The sequence below is a fragment of the Sprattus sprattus genome, assembly GCF_963457725.1.
Source record: "Sprattus sprattus genome assembly, chromosome: 12".
In the NCBI taxonomy this organism is placed as follows: domain Eukaryota; kingdom Metazoa; phylum Chordata; class Actinopteri; order Clupeiformes; family Clupeidae; genus Sprattus; species Sprattus sprattus.
Window position 1 is genome coordinate 17207354 of NC_137910.1, and position 24157 is coordinate 17231510.

Here is a 24157-nt window from a genome sequence, read left to right on the forward strand (position 1 = left end):
AGTGATCGAGCAAAGCACTGTGTCTTCTGCAGCGCGCTGGGTACGATCCCAGTCAGCAGCGCCGGTATCGGTAAAGCAGGTATAAGATCCCTGACCCAAAGCCAGCAGTCGAGCACCGCACGCTCTAGACCGGGCAGGCCGTGATTGGCTTTATGATGCGGGATTAACGGGGCTGCGAGCGGACCTGTTGCACACCAGCTGACTCTTGTCTTACCCCAGCCACGCGCCTATTCTACGAACGTTAATAACTTCTCTTCCTAGGCAGCTTCACTCCAGTCATGTCACCGACACATCCCGTAACAGAGTCAGATCACTGGGTCACCTCCGGCTCATCGGCTCATTGTAAACTCCTCGTTTAAAGTGATTTCCTATCGTGCTAGCCTCCCTTGCAGCTCCCTGATTCCCCCTTGTTACCCCCAGGTGAGAACCACCTGAGTTCTAAGGGTCTGTGTGTGTGTCCGTTAGAGGGTCAGAGTGTGTATCCTATAGGGGGGATGTGTGTGTGTGTCCTATAGAGGGGGTGTGTGTGTGTTTGTATTCTATAGCTCTGGGTCCATAAGTCCTTCCTTAAAATTATGTTGGTTTGCGGTTGGTAATGCCCAACTCAATCAAACAGGGCCTGACCTGATCTTGTATTCATGTTGTTTTAATCTGACTCGCTGAGTCATCATAGAATGTTATGGCAAAGCAGCATATTTTTTAAGTATGGCCTAACCAGCAGACTCGCTGAGTCATCATAGACTTGAGAAAACAAAGATAATGCGTTTGGGTTCTTTATGTGTTTATCTCTCTTTTTTTCCCTTTCTCCTGTTTCCCTCTTTCTGTTTTTTATATTCTGTCTCAGAGCTTTCACTTGTTTCTTACTCTTTCTGTCTTTCTTTCTCTCTCTTCCTCTCTCTTTCTCTCTATTCTGAGCTTGGTTGACCATCTGTAGGGCTCTTACAGTCTGAGGACACAGGAGTAAGCAGGCTTACCTGGCAATACCTGCTAACACACACACACAAGGTCACACACCTTTAACACCCAGTTAAATAGTGCTTTAAGGTTGACACCCCCCCCCCCCCCACACACACACACACACACACACACACACACTGCTGATTAGTAAAGGAGTTATTAATAAACACTTGCTGGGCAGTTAGGGTGGTTAACTAGTCTGAAACTGACCAATGGTGTGTACAGACACACACACACTCTCGGAACATTATGAGACGCGTCTGTGGAGAGCAAAAATCTGTCAGACTCTAACATACTTTTGTGTTTGTGTTTGTCTCTCTATGCAGCTCCCTCTTCTGTGTGTGTGTGTGTGTGTGTGTGTGTGCTTTGAGATGGAGAAAGAAGCTAAGCCCCCAGTAACGGTTGCCGGGCCCTCAAGGATGTGGTGTGGGCGGAGTAGAAAAGTGGGCGTGGCCAATATATTTATGGGCATGTCCGTGCGTGAGCTGCAGCACCTGTTTCGCTCGTCAGGTGATGAAGAGGCGGAGCAACGAGCACAAGTGGTGTGGGGGAGGGGCGAACAATCAGATCTCGCCCAGGTAAGCAGACCGAACACACAGACACATCGCTAACTCATTGCTAACGCTTACTCCTATGGAGTCAAATTCAGTTAACGCTAGCTCATTGCTGACGCTAACTCCCATGGAGTCAAACGCAGTTAACGAATCCCCATGATGGTCTCTGGCCGGTGTGTTAATACATGCCTGGTTACGCGAGACTAGACCCATGCTTATGTCTCGCCAATGGACAGACAGTGCCTACCCTGTCATACTGCGGGCTAATCCAGATAACTAGCCTGTACAACGACTTAATAAAAACTATCAAATACATCAAAATCTCAAGCTCTTTACAACTTAGTATACTTATTCAGTATATATTTCTGTGATATATTTTATCTGAGAAGTCTTTAAACTTCTGACAGCAAATCACCGCAGCTCACAAGCTTGCTTCCTTTCACTTGCAAGGGTAGGCTCTGCTTTCTTCACTGCTGTCTAAATCAGCATGCCAATAATGATAACAATAGTTGTTAAATATTGTTCTGTTCATGACTTACTCATTGTGACACGTCATGGTAATAAGAATGCAGGGTCTTAGATGGGTTCTGGTGTTCTAACAGTGGAACACTCAAACAGTCCTCCTGAGAACTCAGGCCCTGTGCTCACTCACATGTTCAGTGCTGTCATGGCGATTAAAATGGTCTTCCTCATCTTTTGCACATAGTGCATGTGATAATGCAATGCATGTGACACACAAACACACACACACTGTCTATTTCACTCACACACACACACACACACACACACACACACACACACACACACACACCCCCTCTCACTCTCACCCTCTCTTCATGCCCCAGGCGCTCATGGGATTGCGTGCTAGGGGTCGGAAAAACAGAAGCTCTCGTCACACAATCGCCCCTCGCTGGTTACGAGCCTTTGGACACCTCAGGTTTGAAGCACGCACACACACACACACACACACACACACACACACTGCTGGTCATTTAAGGGGTCAGTTAGCTGCCTTAAACTGACCGCTGTGTGTTCAGTTCCATAAGATTCACTCAGCTACTAGAAGCCCAGCCATGTCTTTGCTGTGTCATTAAACGTGTGTGTGTGTGTGTGTTTGTGTGTGTGTGTTTGTGCGTGTTTCAGGATTAGTGAGAATGCTTCGGGTCGAGACGCCCAGGAAGATGAGGAGCGTGAGGCCCGGACGCACTCCAGTGGAGACGCAGCACACACTCCCGCTCAGACACACACACACGGTCAGACACATACACACACTGCGGGGAGCAGAGATGGGGAGGGCAGTGGAGATGAGACTCATCCTGGGGGGGCCACCCAGCCGGCCATCTCCCTCCCCAGCAGAGTGGGCTTAGCACTGCGCAGGGGGGGCCAGAGCAACCCAGAACGCTACCTCCACCGCATCATACACTAACAAACACACACACACACACACACCGCATCATACACTAACACACACACACACACACATCGCATTACACACTAAAACACACACACACCATCATACACTAACACACTTACACAAACATACACTGCATTATACCCTAACTCACTCGCACACTGCATCATACACTAACACACTTACACACACACACATCACATAATACACTAGCACACACACACACACACACACATATACACCACATTATACACTTACACACACACACACACAATCATACACTAACACACTTACACACACACATCACATTTAACACTAACACACAGACAGCATTATACACTTACACATGCACATTGCATTATACACTTACACAGACAACGCATTATACACTAACACACACACTGCATCATACACTTACACACTTACTCACACACATCGCATCATACACTCACAGACACACATCGCACTCTACACTAACACAAACACACACACTGCATTATACACCAACACACACATCCCATTATACACACACACACTGCATTATAATAACTATCAGATAACACACACAGGCTCACCACATCATACACTAACACATTTACACACACATCGCATTATACACTCACAGACATCCATCATTATACACTAATACACACACACACACACACGCACCAAATCATACATTACCACATATACACACATGCGCCACATTATGCACTAACACACTCACACACCGCATTATACACTAACACACTTACACACACACATTGCATTATCCATTCTCATACACACACAACGCATTATACACAAACACACAACATCATACACTAACACACACACATAACACACAGCATCACAGAGTAACACTCCAACACATTGCATCATACACTAACACTCGAACCCACAGAATTTTACACTAATACACCAACACACACACACCCATATAATGGTGAGGTTGGGCTGAGAGGCATGTGGTGTCTGCGTGTGTGAACCGTGAAAACAACTCAAGTCTCACCTCATGATGGACACTTCCTGTGAGCCCATGGCAGTGCAGCAGATTACTTCCTGTTTGTAAGGCTAGTCCTTAGTGGCCAGCACAAATTGTCTTCATCTTTAACTCGAAACGTCTTTAAGTTGAACTCTTAAACCTGAAATCTGAGAGTTTCGCAGAGTTGTGTCATGTGTAGTATGTCTGATTATACTGTTGTATGCGTCATATGTAGTTTGTCTGATTATACTGATGTATGTAGTTTCTTTGTGGCGTTTTATAATGAAGACTAAACATGCTGCTATAGAATGCTGGATTTTCTTTGTATTTGTGACTGCATTAAAATAATTATTTTGTAGTACCGGTTCAGAGAATATGTTTTGTGTGCGAGTTGTTGTTGAGCATGTGTGTGTGTGTGTGTGTGTGTGTGCGGGTTTGTGTGTGTGTGTTTGCCTAAGACGGAGCGAGAGGGCCTCATAGCTGGGGTATGTGAGCCTAACAGAGAACTCCTCTGTGTATGTGTACGTGTGCATGAGTCAGCTAATCAGCTTTGACATGTGACCTCCTGTGGCCAGCGTGTCACACACCATCACATGAAACACACATTGGCTACTTACCTTGGTTCTAAGACTAGCACATTCATACTTCTCTTACATACTTTAGGTTCTAAGATTAGCACACTCATACTTCTACATACTTAAGGTTCGAAGAGTAGCCCACTACTGCAGTACTACACTGTGTATACTCCTGTCGCAGCTGAGGAAAGTGCCCTTGGTGGCCAGTGGAGATGCAGAGGCACTGAAGGCCAGAGGGGGGCGCTGCAACACACTGAATACACACTGGCATCAAGAATCACAGTCATCTTAAGACCAGCAGAGCCAACACACACACATACGAACAAACGAATGACCCACAGATTTGTATCATTTCATGTAGATTTAATGAAATGAATACATGTGGCAGAGTTGGCACCCCCCCCCGCACACACGCACACACACACACTTAATCAGTTTAAATGAATTAAAACTGTTTTACCCCCCACATACACTTCCTTTTGCATGCAGTTTGTCATGTTCACACACTCAGCAGGTCTTTCTAGGAGGACACACCCTCACTCAGATGTCATTCTCCACATGACAAAAACGTTTTTTGAAAACAGTGTTTTTCCTTTCATTTTCCAAATGATTAGCATCACAAAACTCGACACACACACACACACACACTCACTCACTCTCTCTCTCTCTCTCTCTCTCTCACACACACACACACACACACACAATGCAATATTCAGAAGTGGGCACAGTTGCCACAAAACATGCAATATTTGCAAGGGCACCAAGGCCAGAAAAGGGGGGCCATGGCCTTCATGCTACTGGTGAAATTCCTGCCCTGACTGTTTTCTTATTCTTCATCATCTGTTCCCACACTCTCTCTCTAACACACACACACACACCTCTTTATCATCTGTTTCACAAGGCTGAAACATTAATAATTGCATTGTGATCTTTGCTGGGTCTTTGGCTAACGTTACCCATTTATCCACCAAGTGTCCGTTTCTACAACCAAAAGCACAACAGGTAATAATGTCAAAGCCTCTTAATTTAAGTCACAAGACATGATAAAACAATGGCAGGTAGGTTAAACTAAGTTGCCTGGCAACTGGACAACAACACACACACTCACTCACACACACACTCACACTTACGGTTTAACTAGGTTACATGGCAACTCGACAACAAACTCCTCAGCTCCTACACTCAACATAATGTCCGAGAAGCATGTACTGCGGCTGGTGTAGGCCGTCAGTCACTTTATTCCCAGGTGTATCCACGCCTCCTAGCTACATATTACAATCATATTTTGACAACTAATTTCTGTGGGAAAATAAAAATGTGCAGACATCAGCATAAGGAAAACGTATTGTTTTAATTAGACACTGTAAATGGAAAGACAGTTAAGACGAGAAAGGTGGCGTGGACAATAACATGGGGACATTGAGACATGTGGATGGGCAGCGTTACACGTTGTTGCCAGCAGGGGGTGCTAGACCTGTGCTTGCTTCACTGTCACTTCATTTGCGACACGCCGTCCATCTCTACAGACAGTCATTGATTTCCACCGCTGTCATGTGAATGCCCTCTCAAACACACACACACACCATACACGACAGCACACACACATACACACACTAACACATGTACATACACACACACTGGATATCTCAGTCTAGAAATGAATAAATAAAAGTTAAGTCCTGTGTGTGTGTGTCTGTTTGTCTGTGTGTGTCTGTGTGTGTGTGTCGTCTCCTACTCCATTCTCTTGCTCTCACCACCAGCTGAAGAAGGGCTTTCTGCTTTGTGTGCTGTGTGTGTATGACATGTTGTCTTCTGTGTGTGTCTGAGAGTCTGTGTGAGACGGTGTGTAAGACTGGATGTCTTCTCTCTGTGGGGCCCGCTTCGTCTCCACGACAACAGGGGGCATCTGTACCAGCTGAAGCGGAGACCTCTCCTCCTTAAGAGCCTGGGTGAGATTCAGGATCTAATAAACAAATAAACACAAAGAGTTCACACACACACACACACACACACACACACACAAAACAAACAGGTGTTAACAGAGTTCACACACACACACACACACACGAGAGCGCTCAGACACACACACAAAAGCTTAACAAACAGGTGTACACAGAGTTCACAACCACACACAAGCACACGCACACACACACACACACACAAGCATAAAAAACAGGTGCACACATTGTTCACACACACACACAAGCTTAACAAACAGGTGTACACAGAGCTCACACACACACGCACAAACACACAAGCATAATAAACAGGTTAACACAGAGTTCACGCACAAACACACAAGCATAATAAACAGGTTAACACAGAGTTCACGCACACACACACACACACAAGCATAACAAAAATGTGTATACAGAGGTAATTCTGGCTGATTTCTGTGGGTGTGTGTGAGAGAGAGAGAAGTGTGTATGTGTGTGTGAGTGAGTGATAGTAGGGCAGAAAGAAGTGTGTGTGTGTGTGAGTGAGTGATAGTAAGGCAGAGAGAAGTGTGTGTGTGTGTTTGAGAGAATAAGTGAGTAAGTGAGTGTGTGTGAGAGAGAGAGAAGTGTGTGTGTGTGTGTGTGAGTGAGTGATAGTAAGGCAGAGAGAAGTGTGTGTGTGTGTGTGTTTGAGAGAATAAGTGAGTAAGTGAGTGTGTGTGAGAGAGAGAGAAGTGTGTGTGTATTTGAGTGAATAAGTGAGTGTGAGAGACCATTTTTACTCACCTGTCCCCTCATGACTGCTAACTGCTTGTGTAACTGCCCTCTGTCAAACCCTGGGTCCTTCTACAACACACAAACACACACACACCTCAAGTGTAAATAATATAATAAGTCATAACACTGTGTCTATGTCTGTGTGTGCGTATGTGTGCGTATGTGTGTGTGTGTGTGTGTGTGTGTGTGTTTGTGTGTGTGTGTATGTGTCTGTGTGTGCATGGGACTGTATGTGTGTGTGTGTGAGTGTGCGTGTGTGTCTGTGTGCGTGTGCGTGTGTGTGTGTGCGTCTGTATGGAGGTGTCTGTGTGTGTCTGTGTGTGTGTGTGTGCTTGTGTGTGTGCGTGTGCGTGTGCGTGTGCGTGTTTGTACCTTAAAGAGCTCATAGAGGTCCTCCTCCAGGTCCCGGATGAAGGCTGGATCAGTGAGTTTGGGCAGAACCAGGTCTCTGATGTCCTGGGAGAAGGGCACTTTAGCCTGGGCCAGCCATGCCCAGTAGAACGGGTCTGACAAGGGGACACAGCAGCAACATCACTGTGTGAGTGTGAGTGTGAGTGTGAGAGCGAGAGAAAGAGCAGGAGAGTGAGAGTGTGAGTGAGAGTGAGAGTGAGAGTGAGAGTGTGAGTGTGAGTGTGAGTGTGAGTGTGAGTGTGAGTGTGAGTGTGAGTGTGAGTGTGAGTGTGAGTGTGAGTGTGAGTGTGAGTGTGAGTGTGAGTGTGAGTGTGAGTGTGAGTACTCACAGGCCCTCCATGAGTCTGGGTGTTTAAGGGGGAATGCCAGGCCGTTGTCGATCGCTGCCAGTTTTATAATCGGCTCCTTGACCATCACCCATTCTGTTTCCTGCCAACACACACAAACACACACAGATATAGAAATGTAGATACACACAGATGCGCGCACACACACACACACTCACAAACTCACACACAAGGGTATACAAATGTAGACGCACACAGATGCATACACACACACACACATGGGTTTTCAAATGCAGACACACACACACTCACACTAACATTCACACACACACACACACACACACACACACACACACACACAGACTGACACCCTGTCACTCACACTTAATACCCACTCACATGATGTTAATTATTATGTATATTACAACAGCCACCTCTGATAAATACTCAAACAGTGACCCAAAAAAACAGGAACACTCACACACAAACACACACACACACACACACACACACACACACACACACACACACACACACACACACACACACACACACACGCACAAGCATCCTCTTCTGTCACATACCTTATTTTCTCCCTTGTCTATTGGCCAGTCATATTTGATAAGCCAGTTATCATTCCCCCGGTCTACAACACAAACACTGAATGTTAATAGTGACATATCTAAAGGATCAAATTCAATTTTTATCAAATAAAAACAATACAATTGTCTCAATGCACTTCACAGAGCCAGTGTGTGTGGGTGTTTGTGTGTGTGTGAACACTTCCGGCCGAGGATCTGGGTAATCTGCAACAAAACCTGAAACGCTCCAGACATCTGAGGTTGGCAAGCTTCACACACACACACACACACACACACACACACACACACACACACACACACACACACACACACACACACACACACACACACACACACCTGTGTTTCTTATGATGTAATCGAGCACTACCAGTCGCTCAAAATGCAGCTGCAGCTGCCGATTAGTGTTCTCAGGCAGAGGCTCCGCCTCAAAGCGTCTCAGCCAATAATCTGCATCTTTGTGGCCCTCCACGAACAGCTGGAAAGAGCCCACCTGCAAGACCGGTAAAACACATACACAAACACACAATAGAAGAGAGGAGTGTGAAATAGAGGAAAAGGAAAGGCAAAATCACACCGCACACACACGCACACACACAGACAAACACACGCACACGTGGACACCACACACACACACACACACACACACACACACACACACACACACACACACACACACACACACACACACACACACACACACACACACACACACACACACACACACACACACACACACACACACCTTTGGGGGCAGTCCTATCCTGTGGAAGCGCTGTCCGACTTTGGGCACTTTCTCCATGGCCAGCCGCTTACCTTTGGACTTCACCCGGTCTATGGCACTGTAGTTAAAGGTCTCACTGGCCAGATACACCACCTTAGAGAGAGAGAGAGAGAGAGAGAGAGAGAGAGAGAGAGAGAGAGAGAGAGAGAGAGAGAGAAAAGAGTGTGTGTGTGACATACCACTGCCTCTGAGAGGTGTATGTGTGTGTTTGTGTGTGTGTGTGTGTGTCGTACCCCTGCCTCTGAGAGGTGTGTGTGTGTGTTTGTGTGTGTGTCGTACCCCCGCCTCTGAGAGGTGTGTGTGTGTGTGTGTGTGTGTGTGTGTGTCGTACCCCTGCCTCTGAGAGGTGTGTGTGTGTGTGTTTGTGTGTGTGTCGTACCCCTGCCTCTGAGAGGTGTGTGTGTGTGTGTGTGTGTGTGTGTGTGTGTGTGTGTGTGTGTGTGTGTGTGTGTGTGTGTGTGTGATACCTTGGTCTTGGGGACGATGTTGAGTGAGAGTCTCTGGTCCACCAGGCTGGCCCCTGCCTCTGAAAGGTAGCCCTGGTTGAGCACCAGACAGTCCCGGCCGAAGAAGCAGGGGCAGCAGAGCTTCTGGATCCACTTGGTCCATTTAGGGTTGAGCTGGCCATACGGCTCCTCCGTCTTTGGCTTAAACACACCTATGATCCTCTGGAGAGGAGGAAGGGAGAGGGGAGGGGAAAGGGGAGGAGGAAAGAGGGGAGAGGAGATGAGAGGGGAGGAGGGGAGGATGAGAGGGGAGGAGAGAGGAGAGGAGAGGAGAGGGGGGGAGGAGGAGAGAGGGGGAGAGAGAGGACAAGGGGGGTGCTTATTAGTCGGACCGAATTTTCTTGCTGATTCACCAAACACATCTACTCTTACTGCTGATTGGTCAGATATGTCATGACGCTGCGGGTGGTCAAATACGTCAAGACACTGTTGAATTTCCTAGCCCCCTGAGTGTGTGTGTGTGTGTGGGTGAAAGAGAGAGAGAGAGAGAGAGAGAGAGAGAGAGAGGGAGGGAGGGAGAGAGAGACTGTGTTTAACAGGGTCTACGAGCGTGAACCTTTGTGAGACAGGCTAAAGACACAAGGTCTCATACCATAAACTATCCTGGCTATATCTAGCTAAGGAGACCATCTTAACAGTTCTGAACTATCCTAGCTATATAAAGCTAAGGGGACCATCTGAACAGTTGACAGTTGCTAGGAATGAGACAGCCTGAGGGTTTCAAATCTTTCCTATTACAACTTTATATGTGAAATTGAGGAGACTGTAAGGTCAGCTATATTACTTGCCATCATTTCAAGCTAAGTTTCCTTAGCTAGCTAGCAAGTAAGCTAGCATAACAACTAGGCAACCAGGGAACAGTGTTTGCTCCATACCCTTAAGCAAAGTTTAATTTCTCGAAATCAGCTCACGAATAAAAGTAGGGAGACCAGACGTCCTCTTTTACCAGGACATGTCCGCTTATCGAGACCTAAAAAATTTGTCCGGCAGGGATTCCAAAATCAGGATTTTGCCTCGTCAGATATTTGTGTTTCTCTGGGTCTTTGACAAACTAGTTATCACGCCCTTACAAGTTTGAGAAAGTTCCACGTTCCAGCTTCTTGCGCAAGCTGACTGTAGAGAGAACTGTCATTGGTCCACCGCCTTCTCAGTGTTGCCAGATGTACGATAATTATCCTCCAAAAAAGATCATTTTGAGCCTTTGGTACGATACTTCACCATTTCCAATCTGGCAACACTGAGCACCTTACCTCCTCCACTCGTTGCATTGTTTAGGGCACATGACACAAGAAGGTAAACAGCACATGACACAAGATTTCAAACTTCGTTGCGGGGGAGGGGGCGGGGTCATCTGCATGTGAAAAAGATGTAAAACTTGGTCGTGGGGGAGGGGGCGGGGTCATCTGCATGATATAAACTACCCTGCCCCCGCCCCCTCAGCGAAGTGTTCTCTTTTTCACAAACTTAAAGGCACCCAGTGCAACTTTATGTAAACATTCAATGAAAAATAAACATTCAATTTCTAGTCTTTTTTACACGTAGTAAGTTTCAATAACTCCATACCATTACATATCGTCATTCAAGGAGCAAAGATGAGACGTCGTTGTGTGGTGAGAACTGATAGAAAATCGTAAACAACAACAATCGCCGGTGGGGAGAGGCCATTTTTCCATTGACTGGAATCCTGCTGTATTTATTGTAGGTTACAAAAAATAAAGAAAATGGCGGCGATTGTTGTTGTTATCGATTTTATATCAGTTCTCACCACACGACGACGTCTCATCTTTGTTCCTTGAATGTCGATATGTAATGGTATGGAGTTATTGAAACTAACTACGTGCAAAAAAGACTAGAAATTGAATGTTTATTTTTAAGCCTCGAAAGTTGCACTGGGTGCCTTTAAATCTGGTCAGCCCAATAAAAGGCAGTCTCGGTTTCAAAGTGATTATGGCCACTTGCAGATGATGTGAAATGGCTTCATCTAGACATTTAAAAGTAATTTCCAATGTCCATAATTATATTTTATCTACTGGAATACATGCTTCAATGTTCCAAAAACTGTTATTCTTCTCAAACTGTACATCTCTATTCTATATTCTGTCTGAAACACTCTGTTAGGGCTCCTGTGTCTCTAAGTTTATCAATGTGTGTGTGTGCGTCTTCAAATAATCCTGAGAGAAATGATTGGTCATCAGTGGAGCAAGGGCTTACTATGATATCAATGTAGTGAATGAAGGTGGAGAAGTCCCCCCTCTTAAACAATCTAACGGCTCCAGTTCCCACAGAATATGAATTCATGTTACAGGGTGGACTGATGGTTGACTTTACAGTTTCCCATTCACACACAACACCATAACAGTAAAAAAGCAAAAAAATAAATGGCTTTATGTGAGTGGGATATGAGAGAGAGAGAAGGAAAGCGGCCCGAGGCCCCCTATGTGTGTGTGTGTCTGATTGGTGAGCGTTGGCAGGTTATTTCACTGATGAGATTAACCTAAATGCTGTCACATGACTAAGCCAATGCTGGGGACTGGGAGCACAGACCAGAGACTACAGTCAGCCCTGTGTGTGTGTGTGTGTGTGTGTGTGTGTGTGTGTGTGTGTGTGTGTGTGTGTGTGTGTGTGTGTGTGTGTGTGTTTGTGTCTGTATGTGTGTCTGTATGTGTGTGTGTGTGTGTGTGTGTGTGTGTGTGTGTGTGTGTATATGTGTGTTTGTCTGTGTGTGGAAAGAGGGGCAACAACAAAAAGGATATTTTCGGTGTGTGTGTGTGTGTGTGTGCTCGTGGCAGACAGGAAGTGAGTTGGGGTATGGGGATGAGCAGCTGAGACGAACTGTGCGCACATGACAACTTTAGTCACACACACACACTTGTTCATGTTTACACAACCATGAAACCCATTCATACATATGCAACCGTAAACACACGCAAACAGACTCTCACATACACTTCACTTTACTCACTCACAGAGAGAGAGAGAGAGAGAGAGAGAGAGAGAGAGAGAGAGAGAGAGAGAGAGAGAGAGAGAGAGAGAGAGAGAGAGAGAGAGAGAAGAGGTTGGGGGGGGGGGGGGGGGGGGGGGGTACACGTGCGCACACACAAACACACACTGTGAGACTTAGAGGTTGTTGAAAGGTGTGGACGTCTCCAAACACCCAAAACAGACCCTGAGTTTTCTCTCTCTCAGTCACATCTTGCACAGCTTGCACACATAGTATTTCAAACAAATACATCTCTCTCATTCACACATCTTGATATTTAAAATAGCTCAGAACACAGCTGCCACCTCCTGCCCACAACAAACTCGTACTATTGCACCACAGTTGGCCGTGGTGTGTGTGTGTGTGTGTGTGTGTGTGTGTGTCTCTACGGCCTCTTCTCAACACAGAGCACATTATCTGAGGAAGACAGCCCATTCAATTTAAGAGAGTCCCATCCAACAGTCTGAGTGGCACAAGGAAGACCCCCATCCCCCTACCTATCACACACACACACACACACACACATTCACACACCCGCGCCAGGTCTCACCCCGTGAACATCTCGGACGAAGTAACTGCCGCTGGAACCTTGCGGGATTCTCTCCGGGAAGATGCCCTCCTCGATGGCATGTTCCGCTTTCCTCACGAACTCCCGGAACTCCGGGTCGTCGTTAAACTCGTTCCGATGGAAATCTCGCGGCGAACTGCCCCTGTCAAGTAGTGGTTCTCTCTCACGACTGCCTCCAGGACTCCCCGGGGGAACGCGAACTGCGGAGCCGGGTACGCAGTCCAAGCCGTCCTGCTGCAAGCTGGTCTCGGACTGAGAACCACTGAGGTCGCTAATCTCCCGGAGAGGAGAAATGAGAGGACTCTTTTCGTCCATCACGAGGAAATGATAAAAACAATGCGGGGCCGGGAATGCTTCAGTCAGGGCAAAGTGCAGAAGTTGCCAGCGACGCCAGCTTGCTACAGCAGTATTGATGCAGTCACTCATCTTCCGGACTTGGCCCCTCCCCCCCACAACTCTCCATTGGCACACCGATCCAGCCTCCCAAAGTGACCCCGCCCCTCATCGCAGTGGCGTTCAGAGTGAAGTTACGCACCTAGCCAATCAAATAATAAGAATCTCTCTCTCACACACGCATACACACAACACACGGCAGGCTTTAAGATTACATCTCCATTAAAATATGTCATGGGATTATTGACGTAAGAATTAATTTATACAAAAATTACACGAATTGCAATGAGTAGAGGCTGTCTTGAATCAGAAAGTGTTGCGGAGACATTGTTTATCAAAGGTGCCTTGTATCTGAACATAAACTGCTGACATGTCAGGCATATTGTGACACAGGACTTGCAGCTAAACGAACACGGTCCTTGCACTGTGGAGACTGATGACGCAAGATAAATCCTTAGTACCCTAGTCTAGACTAAGTTTTCATTAATTTTATCTTTTTCATTTCATCTGTGAGAAAATCACTTACGAGTGTTCTAGACAGTTCTAGTGTTGTTTGGCTGATGCCTCTGATAACTCATGCAGTGGCGAATGGGGGATTTGAATCACTGGAGAACTGTGGAACCACACGGCTTTTCATCTATAGTTTATAGAACATTGAAGGTCAGTGCCATAACTTCCTCGGACAGAGGTTGAAAGCGGTGTTCTGTATTCTGATAGGTTAATGGCGTGTGGGAAGCGCCCTACGTCACGCGTGTCATGCTGTGAATCAGGAAAAAGGTGCTGTCGCGCGCATCAGAGTTCACTCGAGAACCACCTGCAGCTGCACGCCGTCCCCTCAACTCTCTTCCATCACGCACAGATTCTCCGCACATCTGCTAAAACATAGAGCAACCGAGAGAAAATGGCCGTCTACAAGCTGGTTCTGATCCGTCACGGGGAGAGCTGCTGGAACCAGGAGAATCGGTTCTGCGGGTGGTTCGACGCCGACCTGAGCGAGACGGGAGAAAAGGAGGCAAAGCGAGGGGGGAAGGCCTTGAAAGGTGTGTTGCCGTTCCCCACTGTTGTAGCATAGCCTACTGTCAAATTCCCTGTGTAGGCAATGTCAATTAATCTAAAAACAAACAGTAGATTCGATAGTCTAACTGCACAGGACCAGCTTATCTGGTTTATCTTTTAATCGCCTGATTCTTATTGTGATAACTGTACTCAAACGTTAACACAATTTACACTATAATACTACAGTAAATTCGATATTTCGTGCCTTTCTAAGTCAGGAAAAAGGGAGGTGTTGTCATTTTTTCCTCAGCCCTTCTTCCTATCCAGAGTTAACAAATCAGAGAGGCCGCTGCAAACTGTAGGCACCGCCCATATATGTGACGCACGGATGCGTAATGAGGCGAACGTGCAGGCAGGAACGTGAAGCTGTGTTCCCATGTCGGTGCCAGCGCATCTCTGCTGAAAGCGCACGCAGACAAGGGGCTACATGCAGTGGTTAAAGTGGGATTTGGTAGGTGGGGGTACTCTATTTTCCGGTGTGGTGGCGGCGGCGGGGGGGTGTTTGGTGGATCTGGCGGCGGCCGTGGCGGGGGGTATTTGATGGATCTGGTGGCGGCGGCGTTGAAATCACCCATTCCTATATTTTTTTAATCACAGTGATATAAGGAGGTCTAACCAAAGACCTAAACCAGGGATGGATCATGAGCCTTTGGGCCCCTATTTGGTTCCATGAGAACATTTTGAATTTGGTAAATATGATTTCCTGTATTCTGGTGCATTTTGGGGATGGCCAGCTGGAAAAGAACAATTAGTGCTGACATTTAAATCAGCCTTGATGACTGCAACAGTGAAAATGGATAACGAAATCTGTTCTGCATCAGGCCAAATCTTAGTCATTCTTACACAGTAATCACAGCTCAAATTACACAGTGCCTACTTAGTTCCATGGCCTGGACTGTCCACTCACACAACCATTAATAAACAACACTGCAGACTTCAGTTATTAAATTAAAAATATTTTACTGTTAAATGAATTATCAAAACATGACATAGCAACAATGCTTGGTAGACTTCTTAGACTATCAATTGCTTGATTTTAAAAGAAAATCTAAAAAGAATGACTGTTTAGGCACCATTTCCAAACAAATTCTTACTCTTGGAAATAATCTGTTATTTTTCGTTTACACCCTCTCTTATTTCGAACCTCCTCCATCTTTAAGAAGGAAATTATGAAGACATAACATTACCAACGTGTTTTCCAATTAGGAAACAAGTACCGGTACTCAAATTTTGTGTCTATCTGACAAGCTGACGTGCTAGCCAATAACCAACTAGTTGCAGTTAACCATTGTTAATGTTCGTCATTCTCAGTCAGGGCCAGAGTGATAGAAAACGAATAACTAAAAGCCTGGTTCTTTCTTTAAGTTGTGTTTGTTGCCCTATTTAAAATATAGACGTTAGACTTTAGCTTACTACTTCACCTTGGACTCCAACATGCACTCGCTCTGACTGGAACAGTCTACTCTAAACACTTACCGCAAAGCGTCGCGCTCTCAACTGAATTGACAGATTAACTGTTTTTTTTTGTTGCGCGAAGCGTGTTTGTCAGAGGGATGAACAAGGCGGGGCTAGGGGATGTTATTACGTTTTGATTTGATCGAGACGCTGATGAACTCCTTCAGAAGGAGCGCGAGCCTTTCACAGTGCACATAAAGGCCGGTTCAGACCAAAGATTTGCGACGAGACGAGACTGGCCTTAACATTACATTTTTTTTTTTTTTTTAAAGAATCTATTTATTTATTAATTTATCTGAGGTGCCGGTACTGAGTACCGGAGCGTTCCGGCCCACTTTAACCCCTGGCTACATGCATAGTCATACATAGGTCTATGGCGACATGAGTCACCACACTGTCGCAGGCAAAACGCAGGCTGCATGCAGATTCATGAGAACTGATGAAACCTTATTAAAAAAGTGAACCCTTAATGGAATAGCATAATGGCCGACTTACCAACTCTGAGAAAGATCACACATCTAAGCATTAACACATTTATGCGTGTAACAAACAATACACTTCTGCCTGTGTTTTAGTCTAGTCCTGTCACTGTGTATTGTAAGATCAATAAATGGATCAGTGGCACCAGTAAGTCTCGCAGAGCTGTTCTGATAAGGACTGTGTGTCCCTGTGTGTGTGGGTTTGTGACATGTGCTGGCATTGATTAATGTATTGACGGGCAGATGCTGGCTACGAGTTTGACGTGTGCTACACGTCGGTTCTGAAGCGGGCCATCCGGACCCTGTGGCTGGTTCTGGACCAGATTGATCAGATGTGGGTTCCAGTGCACCGGACCTGGCGGCTCAACGAGCGCCACTACGGAGGCCTGACTGGGTTAAACAAGGCGGAAACGGCGGCCAAACACGGCGAGGCGCAGGTCAAGATCTGGAGACGCTCCTACGACACTCCTCCGCCTTCTATGGAGGCCGACCACGACTACTACGGCGCCATTAGCAAGGTAGAGCACACACATACTCACACACACACACACACACACACACACACACGCACAGTGTCCTTTCAGGATACCTGAGGGATGAGGATGAGCGAGTGGATCATTATGCCTGTTCTGTGTGTGAATGTGTGTGAGTGTGTGTATGGTTAATAGAGTGGTTGAGTTTAGGAGTGTGTGTGTGTGTGTGTGTGTGTGTGTGTGTGTGTGTGTGTGTGTGTGTGTGTGTTTTTTTGTGTGTGTGTGTGTTTTGTTGATGGCTCTCTTGATCATTTCCCACGAAACTAGATGGTGACTAAAGAAAAGGACTCAACTGGTGAGGAATCAGACATGGTGTGTGTTGGCTGTGTGTGTGTGTGTGTGTGTGTGTGTGTGTGTGTGTGTGTGTGTGTGTGTGTGTGTGTGTGTGTGTGTGTGTGTGTGTGTAGGACAGCAGTACAGGTGACTGATGGATACACTCATGCCTCGCTTAGGGAGGTGGAGCAAGATCACAGACAGCTGATTGGTTGATTCAGGAGGCTTTTAGGAAGAAGTTGCCTTCTGGTAACATGGGTTATGGTTGTCTGTATCTGTGTGTTGTAGTTAGTTCTGTGTCTATTTGTGTGTGTGTGTGTGTGTGTGTGTGTGTGTGTGTGTGTGTGTGTGTGTGTGTGTGTGTGTGTGTGTAGGATAACACATGAGCTCACCAGCAGAGAGTCTCTCTCCATTCTCTGAAGCTCCTATTGGTTGGAGGTTGATGAGTTGGCATTGTTCTATGTGGGCCAATGTCATGCCTTTGAGTGATATGCTAGAAGTGTGTGTCTGTGTGTCTGAGGGAGTGAGAGGGTTAATGATGAGCTCTCGCACCCACAGTCTGAAGGTCAGGACAGATATATCTGTTTGGAGAGCCGCCTGTAAAACGGAGCCAGGCTGCAAACATGGACATGGTCTTTCTCTTTAGCAACGTGTGTGTGAGTGTGTGACATGGTCTTTCTCTTTAACAGCGTGTGTGTGAGTGTCTCTTTACCAGCGTGTGTGTGTGAGTGTGTGACATGGTCTTTCTCTTTAGCAGCGTGTGTGTGAGTGTCTCTTTACCAGCGTGTGTATGTGAGTGTGTGACATGGTCTTGCTCTTTAGTACCGTGTGTGTGAGTGCCTCTTTAGTAGCGTGTGTGACATGGTGAGGAGAGGAGACCTGAGAGAGGAGAGGAGGCCTGAGAGAGGAGAGGAGAGGAGGCCTGAGAGAGGAGAGGAGAGGAGGCCTAGAAGAGGAGAGGAGGCCTAGGAGAGGAGAGGAGGCCTGAGAGGAGAGGAGAGGAGGCCTGAGAGAGGAGAGGAGAGGAGGCCTGAGAGAGGAAAAGAGAGGAGCCGTTATTATGGTAACATGGGTCTTGAGCCTGAGTTGGCCTAGGAGAAAGTGTCTAATTGTTTTTGGCTTAGTATTTGTCAGTCTTTATTTTGTTACTTGACTTGGACTAATCAATGAGCAAAGTTAAGAGCGGCCTAACACTATACACCAGTCTAAGATATCTTTGAAGCCAGCCTAACGCTGTAAAACAGACGAAGATATCTTTGAAGCCAGCCTAACACTGTTGACCAGTCTAAGATATCTTTGAAGCCGGCCTAGCACTGGATTTGTGAAATCTCAGTGCAGACAGGGAACCTACACACAGAAATAAACTCATGAACCCCATTAGGATTACCGTTGCATTTACTGTGTTGTCTCACTGTGCTGTGCTGTTTCACTGTGCTGTCTCAGAAGCAACCAACCCTGACCCCTCACTCAAATCCAGTGTGTGTGTGTGTGTGTGTGTGTGTGTGTGTGTGTGTGTGTGTGTGTGTGTGTGTGTGTGTGTCAGCAGACAGGAAGTGTGGTTCATCTGCTGTCTGGGCTCCCTGACCTCTGACCTCTGTTACAGGACCGTCGCTATGGCGACCTGACGGAGGACCAGCTTCCGACGTGCGAGAGCCTGAAGGACACCATCGCCCGGGCGCTGCCCTTCTGGAACGATGAAGTTGTACCCCAGATCAAAGAGGGCAGGAGGGTCCTCATCGCTGCCCACGGCAACAGCCTCCGAGGCATCGTCAAGCACCTTGAGGGTACGCCCCACCCCACACACACTCTGTGGCGCCCACCTCGGCCTGTATTACCTGACTATAGGCCTGTATTACCTGACCATAGGCCTGTATTACCTGACTATAGGTCTGCATTACCTGACTATAGGTCTGCATTACCTGACTATAGGTCTGCATTACCTGCCTATAGTACATTACCTGACTATAGGTCTGCATTACCTGACTATAGGTCTGCATTACCTGACTATAGTACATTATCTGCCGATAGGTCTGCATTACCTGCCTATAGTACATTACCTGACTATAGGTCTGCATTACCTGACTATAGGTCTGCATTACCTGACGATAGGTCTGCATTACCTGCCTATAGTACATTACCTGACTATAGGTCTGCATTACCTGACTATAGGTCTGCATTACCTGACTATAGGTCTGCATTACCTGACTATAGGTCTGCATTACCTGACTATAGGTCTGCATTACTTGACTATAGGTTTGCATTACCTGACTGTAGTACATTACCTGACTATAGGTCTGCATTACCTGACCATAGTACATTATCTGACTATAGGTCTGCATTACCTGACTATAGGTCTGCATTACCTGACTATAGTACATTACCTGACTATAGGTCTTCATTACCTGACTATAGTACATTACCTGACTATATGTCTGCATAACCTGACTATAGGCCTGTGCTGCAGACTTGACCAGTGTGTTTTTGCTGTAGTATTTAACTGTGTGTGTGTGTGTGTGTGTGTGTGTGTGTGTGTGTGTGTCCACGGCTGCAGGTATGTCTGAAGAGGCCATCATGGAACTGAACCTGCCCACTGGGATCCCCATTCTCTACGAGCTGGACAAGAACCTGAAGCCTGTCAAGCCCATGCAGTTCCTGGGAGACGAGGAGACTGTGCGCAAGGCCATGGAGGCAGTGGCAGCACAGGGCAAGGCCAAGAAGTAGATGACATTTGACCTTTTAACCTCTGACCTCTACAGAGAAGAGGAGGGGTGTGGGGAGTGTCCTTTTCTCAGCTCCTGCCCGTTAAACGCACTGTGTGTGTGTGTGTGTGTGTGTGTGTGTGTGTGCGTGTGTGTGTGTGTGTGTGAGAAGGTGCTGTGTCGTATGCATAGAGAGGGCATTGTAGAGCTGCATGGCTGTCTAATAAGACTGTAATTGAGAGTTTAGTTCTGATATGTATTTATTGACCAACTGTATTATGTAGGGAGGGACCAGTACCACACACACACACACAAACAAACAAACAAAAAAAGACAGGATGGACACTGGCCAACAGCACTTAAGACTTAAGTCAACTCTTAGTACTGCATTACACACACACACACACACACACACACCATCACTTTGTCTTTGTGATGATAAAGCTGGGCCAACAGCACTTAAGTCAATGTTAAACTGTCTTAGTTCTGCATCACACACACACACACACACCCCTGTCATTCCTTTCTCTTTGTGGTGATGTACCTGGTCCAACATCTGTGATAATGTGTCATTGATCAGAATTCCAAGACGTAATAAATGTTTGCGGCCTGCTTACACTCTTGTCCCCTAAGATGGCGTGAGTGTGTTACTTTGGTGTACACAGAAACAGATAAAAGGACAGTGCATCAGAGACCAAATACCATGCCATTATTAAAAGTAGATGAAATAACCAATGAGATAGCACCATGTGCATGCAGCAACCAATGAGATTGCAGCATGCTGAGAGTGCAACCAATTGCTTTTCAGCATGTTGACCAATGAGATTGCAGCTTGTTGACCAATGACATTTCAGCATGTTGTGAGAGTGACAAAGGTTGTTGCAGCATGTTGTGAGAATGACTGGTCACCAGACTAGAGTCACCAGACCACCACCAGTCATATAAAGTGGCAAGACCAGGGACCTGTGAGGTAACATAGGAATTGTGACTGACCAGTCAGATGAAGGCCTGCCTATGTGATCAGAATCACCTGTGAGATTATATGTGCCATAGAAGATTTCATTGCGGAGTGATTCATTATTAGCTGTGAAAAGTCCCCGTTGGGTTTTTCTTGGATAATCTTTGGCATGGAACGTCTCTCGTCCAATAAGAAACAGCTAAATAACGCGATAGAACCCAATTGTTTTATAAAAAGTAATGACTGACCAGTCAGATGAAGGTCACCTGTGATGGTATCTCTCGTCTCAAAACAGGTGAGATTAAGGTGACCTGTGATGGAGATCTCTCGTCTCAGGTGAGATTAAGGTGACCTGTGATGGTATCTCTCGTTTCAAGACAGGTGAGATTAAGGTGACCTGTGATGGTATCTCTCGTCTCACACAGGTGAGATTAAGGTGACCTGTGATGGTATCTCGTCTCACACAGGTGAGATTAAGGTGACCTGTGATGGTATCTTTCGTCACAGGTGAGATTAAGGTGACCTGTGATGGTATCTCTCGTCACAGGTTAGATTAAGGTGACCTGTGATGGTATCTCTCGTTTCAAGACAGGTGAGATTAAGGTGACCTGTGATGGTATCTCTCGTCACAGGTGAGATGAAGGTGACCTGTGATGGTATCTCTCGTCTCACACAGGTGAGATTAAGGTGACCTGTGATGGTATCTCTCGTCTCACACAGGTGAGATTAAGGTGACCTGTGATGGTATCTCTCGTCTCACACAGGTGAGATTAAGGTGACCTGTGATGGTATCTCTCATCACAGGTGAGATTAAGGTGACCTGTGATGGTATCTCTCGTCTCACACAGGTGAGATTAAGGTGACCTGTGATGGTATCTCTCGTTTCAAGACAGGTGAGATTAAGGTGACCTGTGATGGTATCTCTCGTCTCACACAGGTGAGATTAAGGTGACCTGTGATGGTATCTCGTCTCACACAGGTGAGATTAAGGTGACCTGTGATGGTATCTTTCGTCACAGGTGAGATTAAGGTGACCTGTGATGGTATCTCTCGTCACAGGTTAGATTAAGGTGACCTGTGATGGTATCTCTCGTTTCAAGACAGGTGAGATTAAGGTGACCTGTGATGGTATCTCTCGTCACAGGTGAGATGAAGGTGACCTGTGATGGTATCTCTCGTCTCACACAGGTGAGATTAAGGTGACCTGTGATGGTATCTCTCGTCTCACACAGGTGAGATTAAGGTGACCTGTGATGGTATCTCGTCTCACACAGGTGAGATTAAGGTGACCTGTGATGGTATCTCTCATCACAGGTGAGATTAAGGTGACCTGTGATGGTATCTCTCATCACAGGTGAGATTAAGGTGACCTGTGATGGTATCTCGTCTCACACAGGTGAGATTAAGGTGACCTGTGATGGTATCTCTCGTCTCACACAGGTGAGATTAAGGTGACCTGTGATGGTATCTCTTGTCTCAGGTGAGATAAAGGTGACCTGTGATGGCATCTCTCATCTCACACAGGTGAGATTAAGGTGACCTGTGATGGCATCTCTCGTCTCACACAGGTGAGATTAAGGTGACCTGTGATGGTATCTCTCGTCACAGGTGAGATTAAGGTGACCTGTGATGGCATCTCTCATCTCACACAGGTGAGATTAAGGTGACCTGTGATGGTATCTCTCGTCTCAGCACAGGTGGTTCGCTTCTCTCACACTGGCAGGCAACCTGTGACACGTAACACGTGTGTGGTGTGTCACCATGAGAGGGGGTGCTCACTGGTCACTGGGGAGAAGGCAGGTTACAGCAGATACTGTCTGTAGTGTGTGTCACCATAAGAGGGTCTGTCTGTGTGTGTTACCATGAGAGGGGTCTGTCTGTGTGTGTTACCATGAGAGGGGTCTGTCAGTGTGTGTTACCATGAGAGGGGTCTATCTGTGTGTGTTACCATGAGAGGGGTCTGTCTGTGTGTGTGCGTGTCTGTGTGCGTGTGTGTCTGTGTGTGTTACCATGAGAGGGGCCTGTCTGTGTGTGTGCGTGTCTGTGTGCGTGTGTGTCTGTGTGTGTCACCATGAGAGGGTCTGTTTGTGTGTGTTACCATGAGAGGGGTCTGTCTGTGTGTGTGTGTGTGTGTCTGTGTGTGTGTGTGTGTTTGCCACCATGAAAGGGGTGTGTCTGTGTGTGTGTGACACCAGGAGAGGGGACTGTGTGTGTGTGTGTGTGTGTCAATATGAGGGGTCTGTCTGTGTGTGCTTGTCACCATGAGAGGGTCTGGTCACTGTGGGAAGAAGGCAGCTAACAGTAGATGCCATCGGCCTCATCATCAGCCTCTACCCTGGGAGCGTACGTGTTTGTTTACCCTGAAGTATTGACATCTGGTGAGTGAGTTCTCCCTGCAAGAACATCATCTGAGGTGTGTGTGTGTGTGTGTGTGTGTATGAGTGGGTTGCCTACACTACAGTAATGGGTTATGTAGATTATGAAAGTATGTTGGGGATGATCCCTCCATACCAAACACTGACACACAGGAAACCACTGTTACATTTAGATGAATTTACTGTAAAAGACCACAAGAAGGCACAAAAACATCAGCCATGTTTCACTATTTGTCTGTCTGTGTATCATTTTCTGTCTCACTCTCTCATGCACACACACACACACTTATGTCATCTTCCGAGCCGCCCCGTCAGTGGCTGTAGAGTGTGACACGTGTGTGTTCTTTCTCCTAAACCTGAGTGACACCACGTGTCTCTGTAGCCCCTCATCCACATCCAGGAGTGGTCGCATCTCAAACACGCCCTTCTGTTCTACAAACCGCTCAAACAGGAGAAGCCCGCCGCCCACCCCAAAGTAGTGCGCCTTAGTGGCCAAGAGCACCTGTCCGTCATCCACCAGCAGCCAACGGAATACCTCGTGCAGCGCCTCGTAGTAGGCGGTGTTGTATATGGTCTCTGAGGTGAGGATGATGTCATATTTGTGC

General features: G+C 46.6%; 4 protein-coding genes across 4 annotated transcripts in view; 2 read left to right on the forward strand and 2 right to left on the reverse strand.

Annotated features, from left to right (window-relative positions):
* Positions 1-4268, forward strand: part of LOC308373444 (uncharacterized protein) — a 4586-nt gene extending 318 nt beyond the window's left edge. Inside the window, exons 2-4 of the mRNA XM_080848949.1 lie at positions 1284-1535; positions 2357-2448; positions 2655-4268. Coding sequence (XP_080705075.1) covers positions 1329-1535; positions 2357-2448; positions 2655-2937 — 582 coding nt within the window. The 5' untranslated portion in view covers positions 1284-1328 and the 3' untranslated portion in view covers positions 2938-4268. The remainder of the gene's footprint in view (positions 1-1283; positions 1536-2356; positions 2449-2654) is intronic.
* A 1902-nt stretch (positions 4269-6170) lies between these two features.
* On the reverse strand, positions 6171-13646 carry LOC308373710 (phosphatidylinositol 4-kinase type 2-alpha-like; the record flags this gene model as incomplete). Its single annotated transcript, XM_080849324.1, has 9 exons — positions 6171-6445; positions 7206-7265; positions 7569-7702; positions 7937-8036; positions 8479-8540; positions 8833-8986; positions 9239-9370; positions 9745-9945; positions 13314-13646. The coding sequence occupies 9 exons, from the start codon at positions 13644-13646 to the stop codon at positions 6233-6235; spliced, it is 1389 nt and encodes a 462-aa protein (XP_080705450.1). The 3' UTR covers positions 6171-6232.
* Positions 13647-14543: 897 nt separating this feature from the next.
* pgam1a (phosphoglycerate mutase 1a) lies at positions 14544-20842 on the forward strand. Its single transcript, XM_080848789.1, has 4 exons — positions 14544-14764; positions 16958-17232; positions 19124-19304; positions 20072-20842. Exons 1-4 carry the CDS (start codon positions 14626-14628, stop codon positions 20239-20241), a joined length of 765 nt encoding a protein of 254 aa, XP_080704915.1. The 5' UTR covers positions 14544-14625; the 3' UTR covers positions 20242-20842.
* A 2880-nt stretch (positions 20843-23722) lies between these two features.
* Positions 23723-24157, reverse strand: part of mettl18 (methyltransferase 18, RPL3 N3-histidine) — a 1391-nt gene continuing 956 nt past the window's right edge. Inside the window, exon 2 of the mRNA XM_080849124.1 lies at positions 23723-24150. Within this exon, the coding sequence (XP_080705250.1) occupies positions 23839-24150 (312 nt within the window). The 3' untranslated portion in view covers positions 23723-23838. The remainder of the gene's footprint in view (positions 24151-24157) is intronic.

What these genes read in the sequence shown, in the direction of transcription:
- pgam1a (XM_080848789.1), top strand. Translation starts at nt 14,626, where the DNA reads ATGGCCGTCTACAAGCTGGTTCTGATCCGTCACGGGGAGAGCTGCTGG. An exon ending in AGGGGGGAAGGCCTTGAAAG is followed by an intron (nt 14,765 to 16,957) that starts GTGTGTTGCCGT and finishes ATTGACGGGCAG; the next exon opens with ATGCTGGCTACGAGTTTGAC. An exon ending in CATCGTCAAGCACCTTGAGG is followed by an intron (nt 19,305 to 20,071) that starts GTACGCCCCACC and finishes CCACGGCTGCAG; the next exon opens with GTATGTCTGAAGAGGCCATC.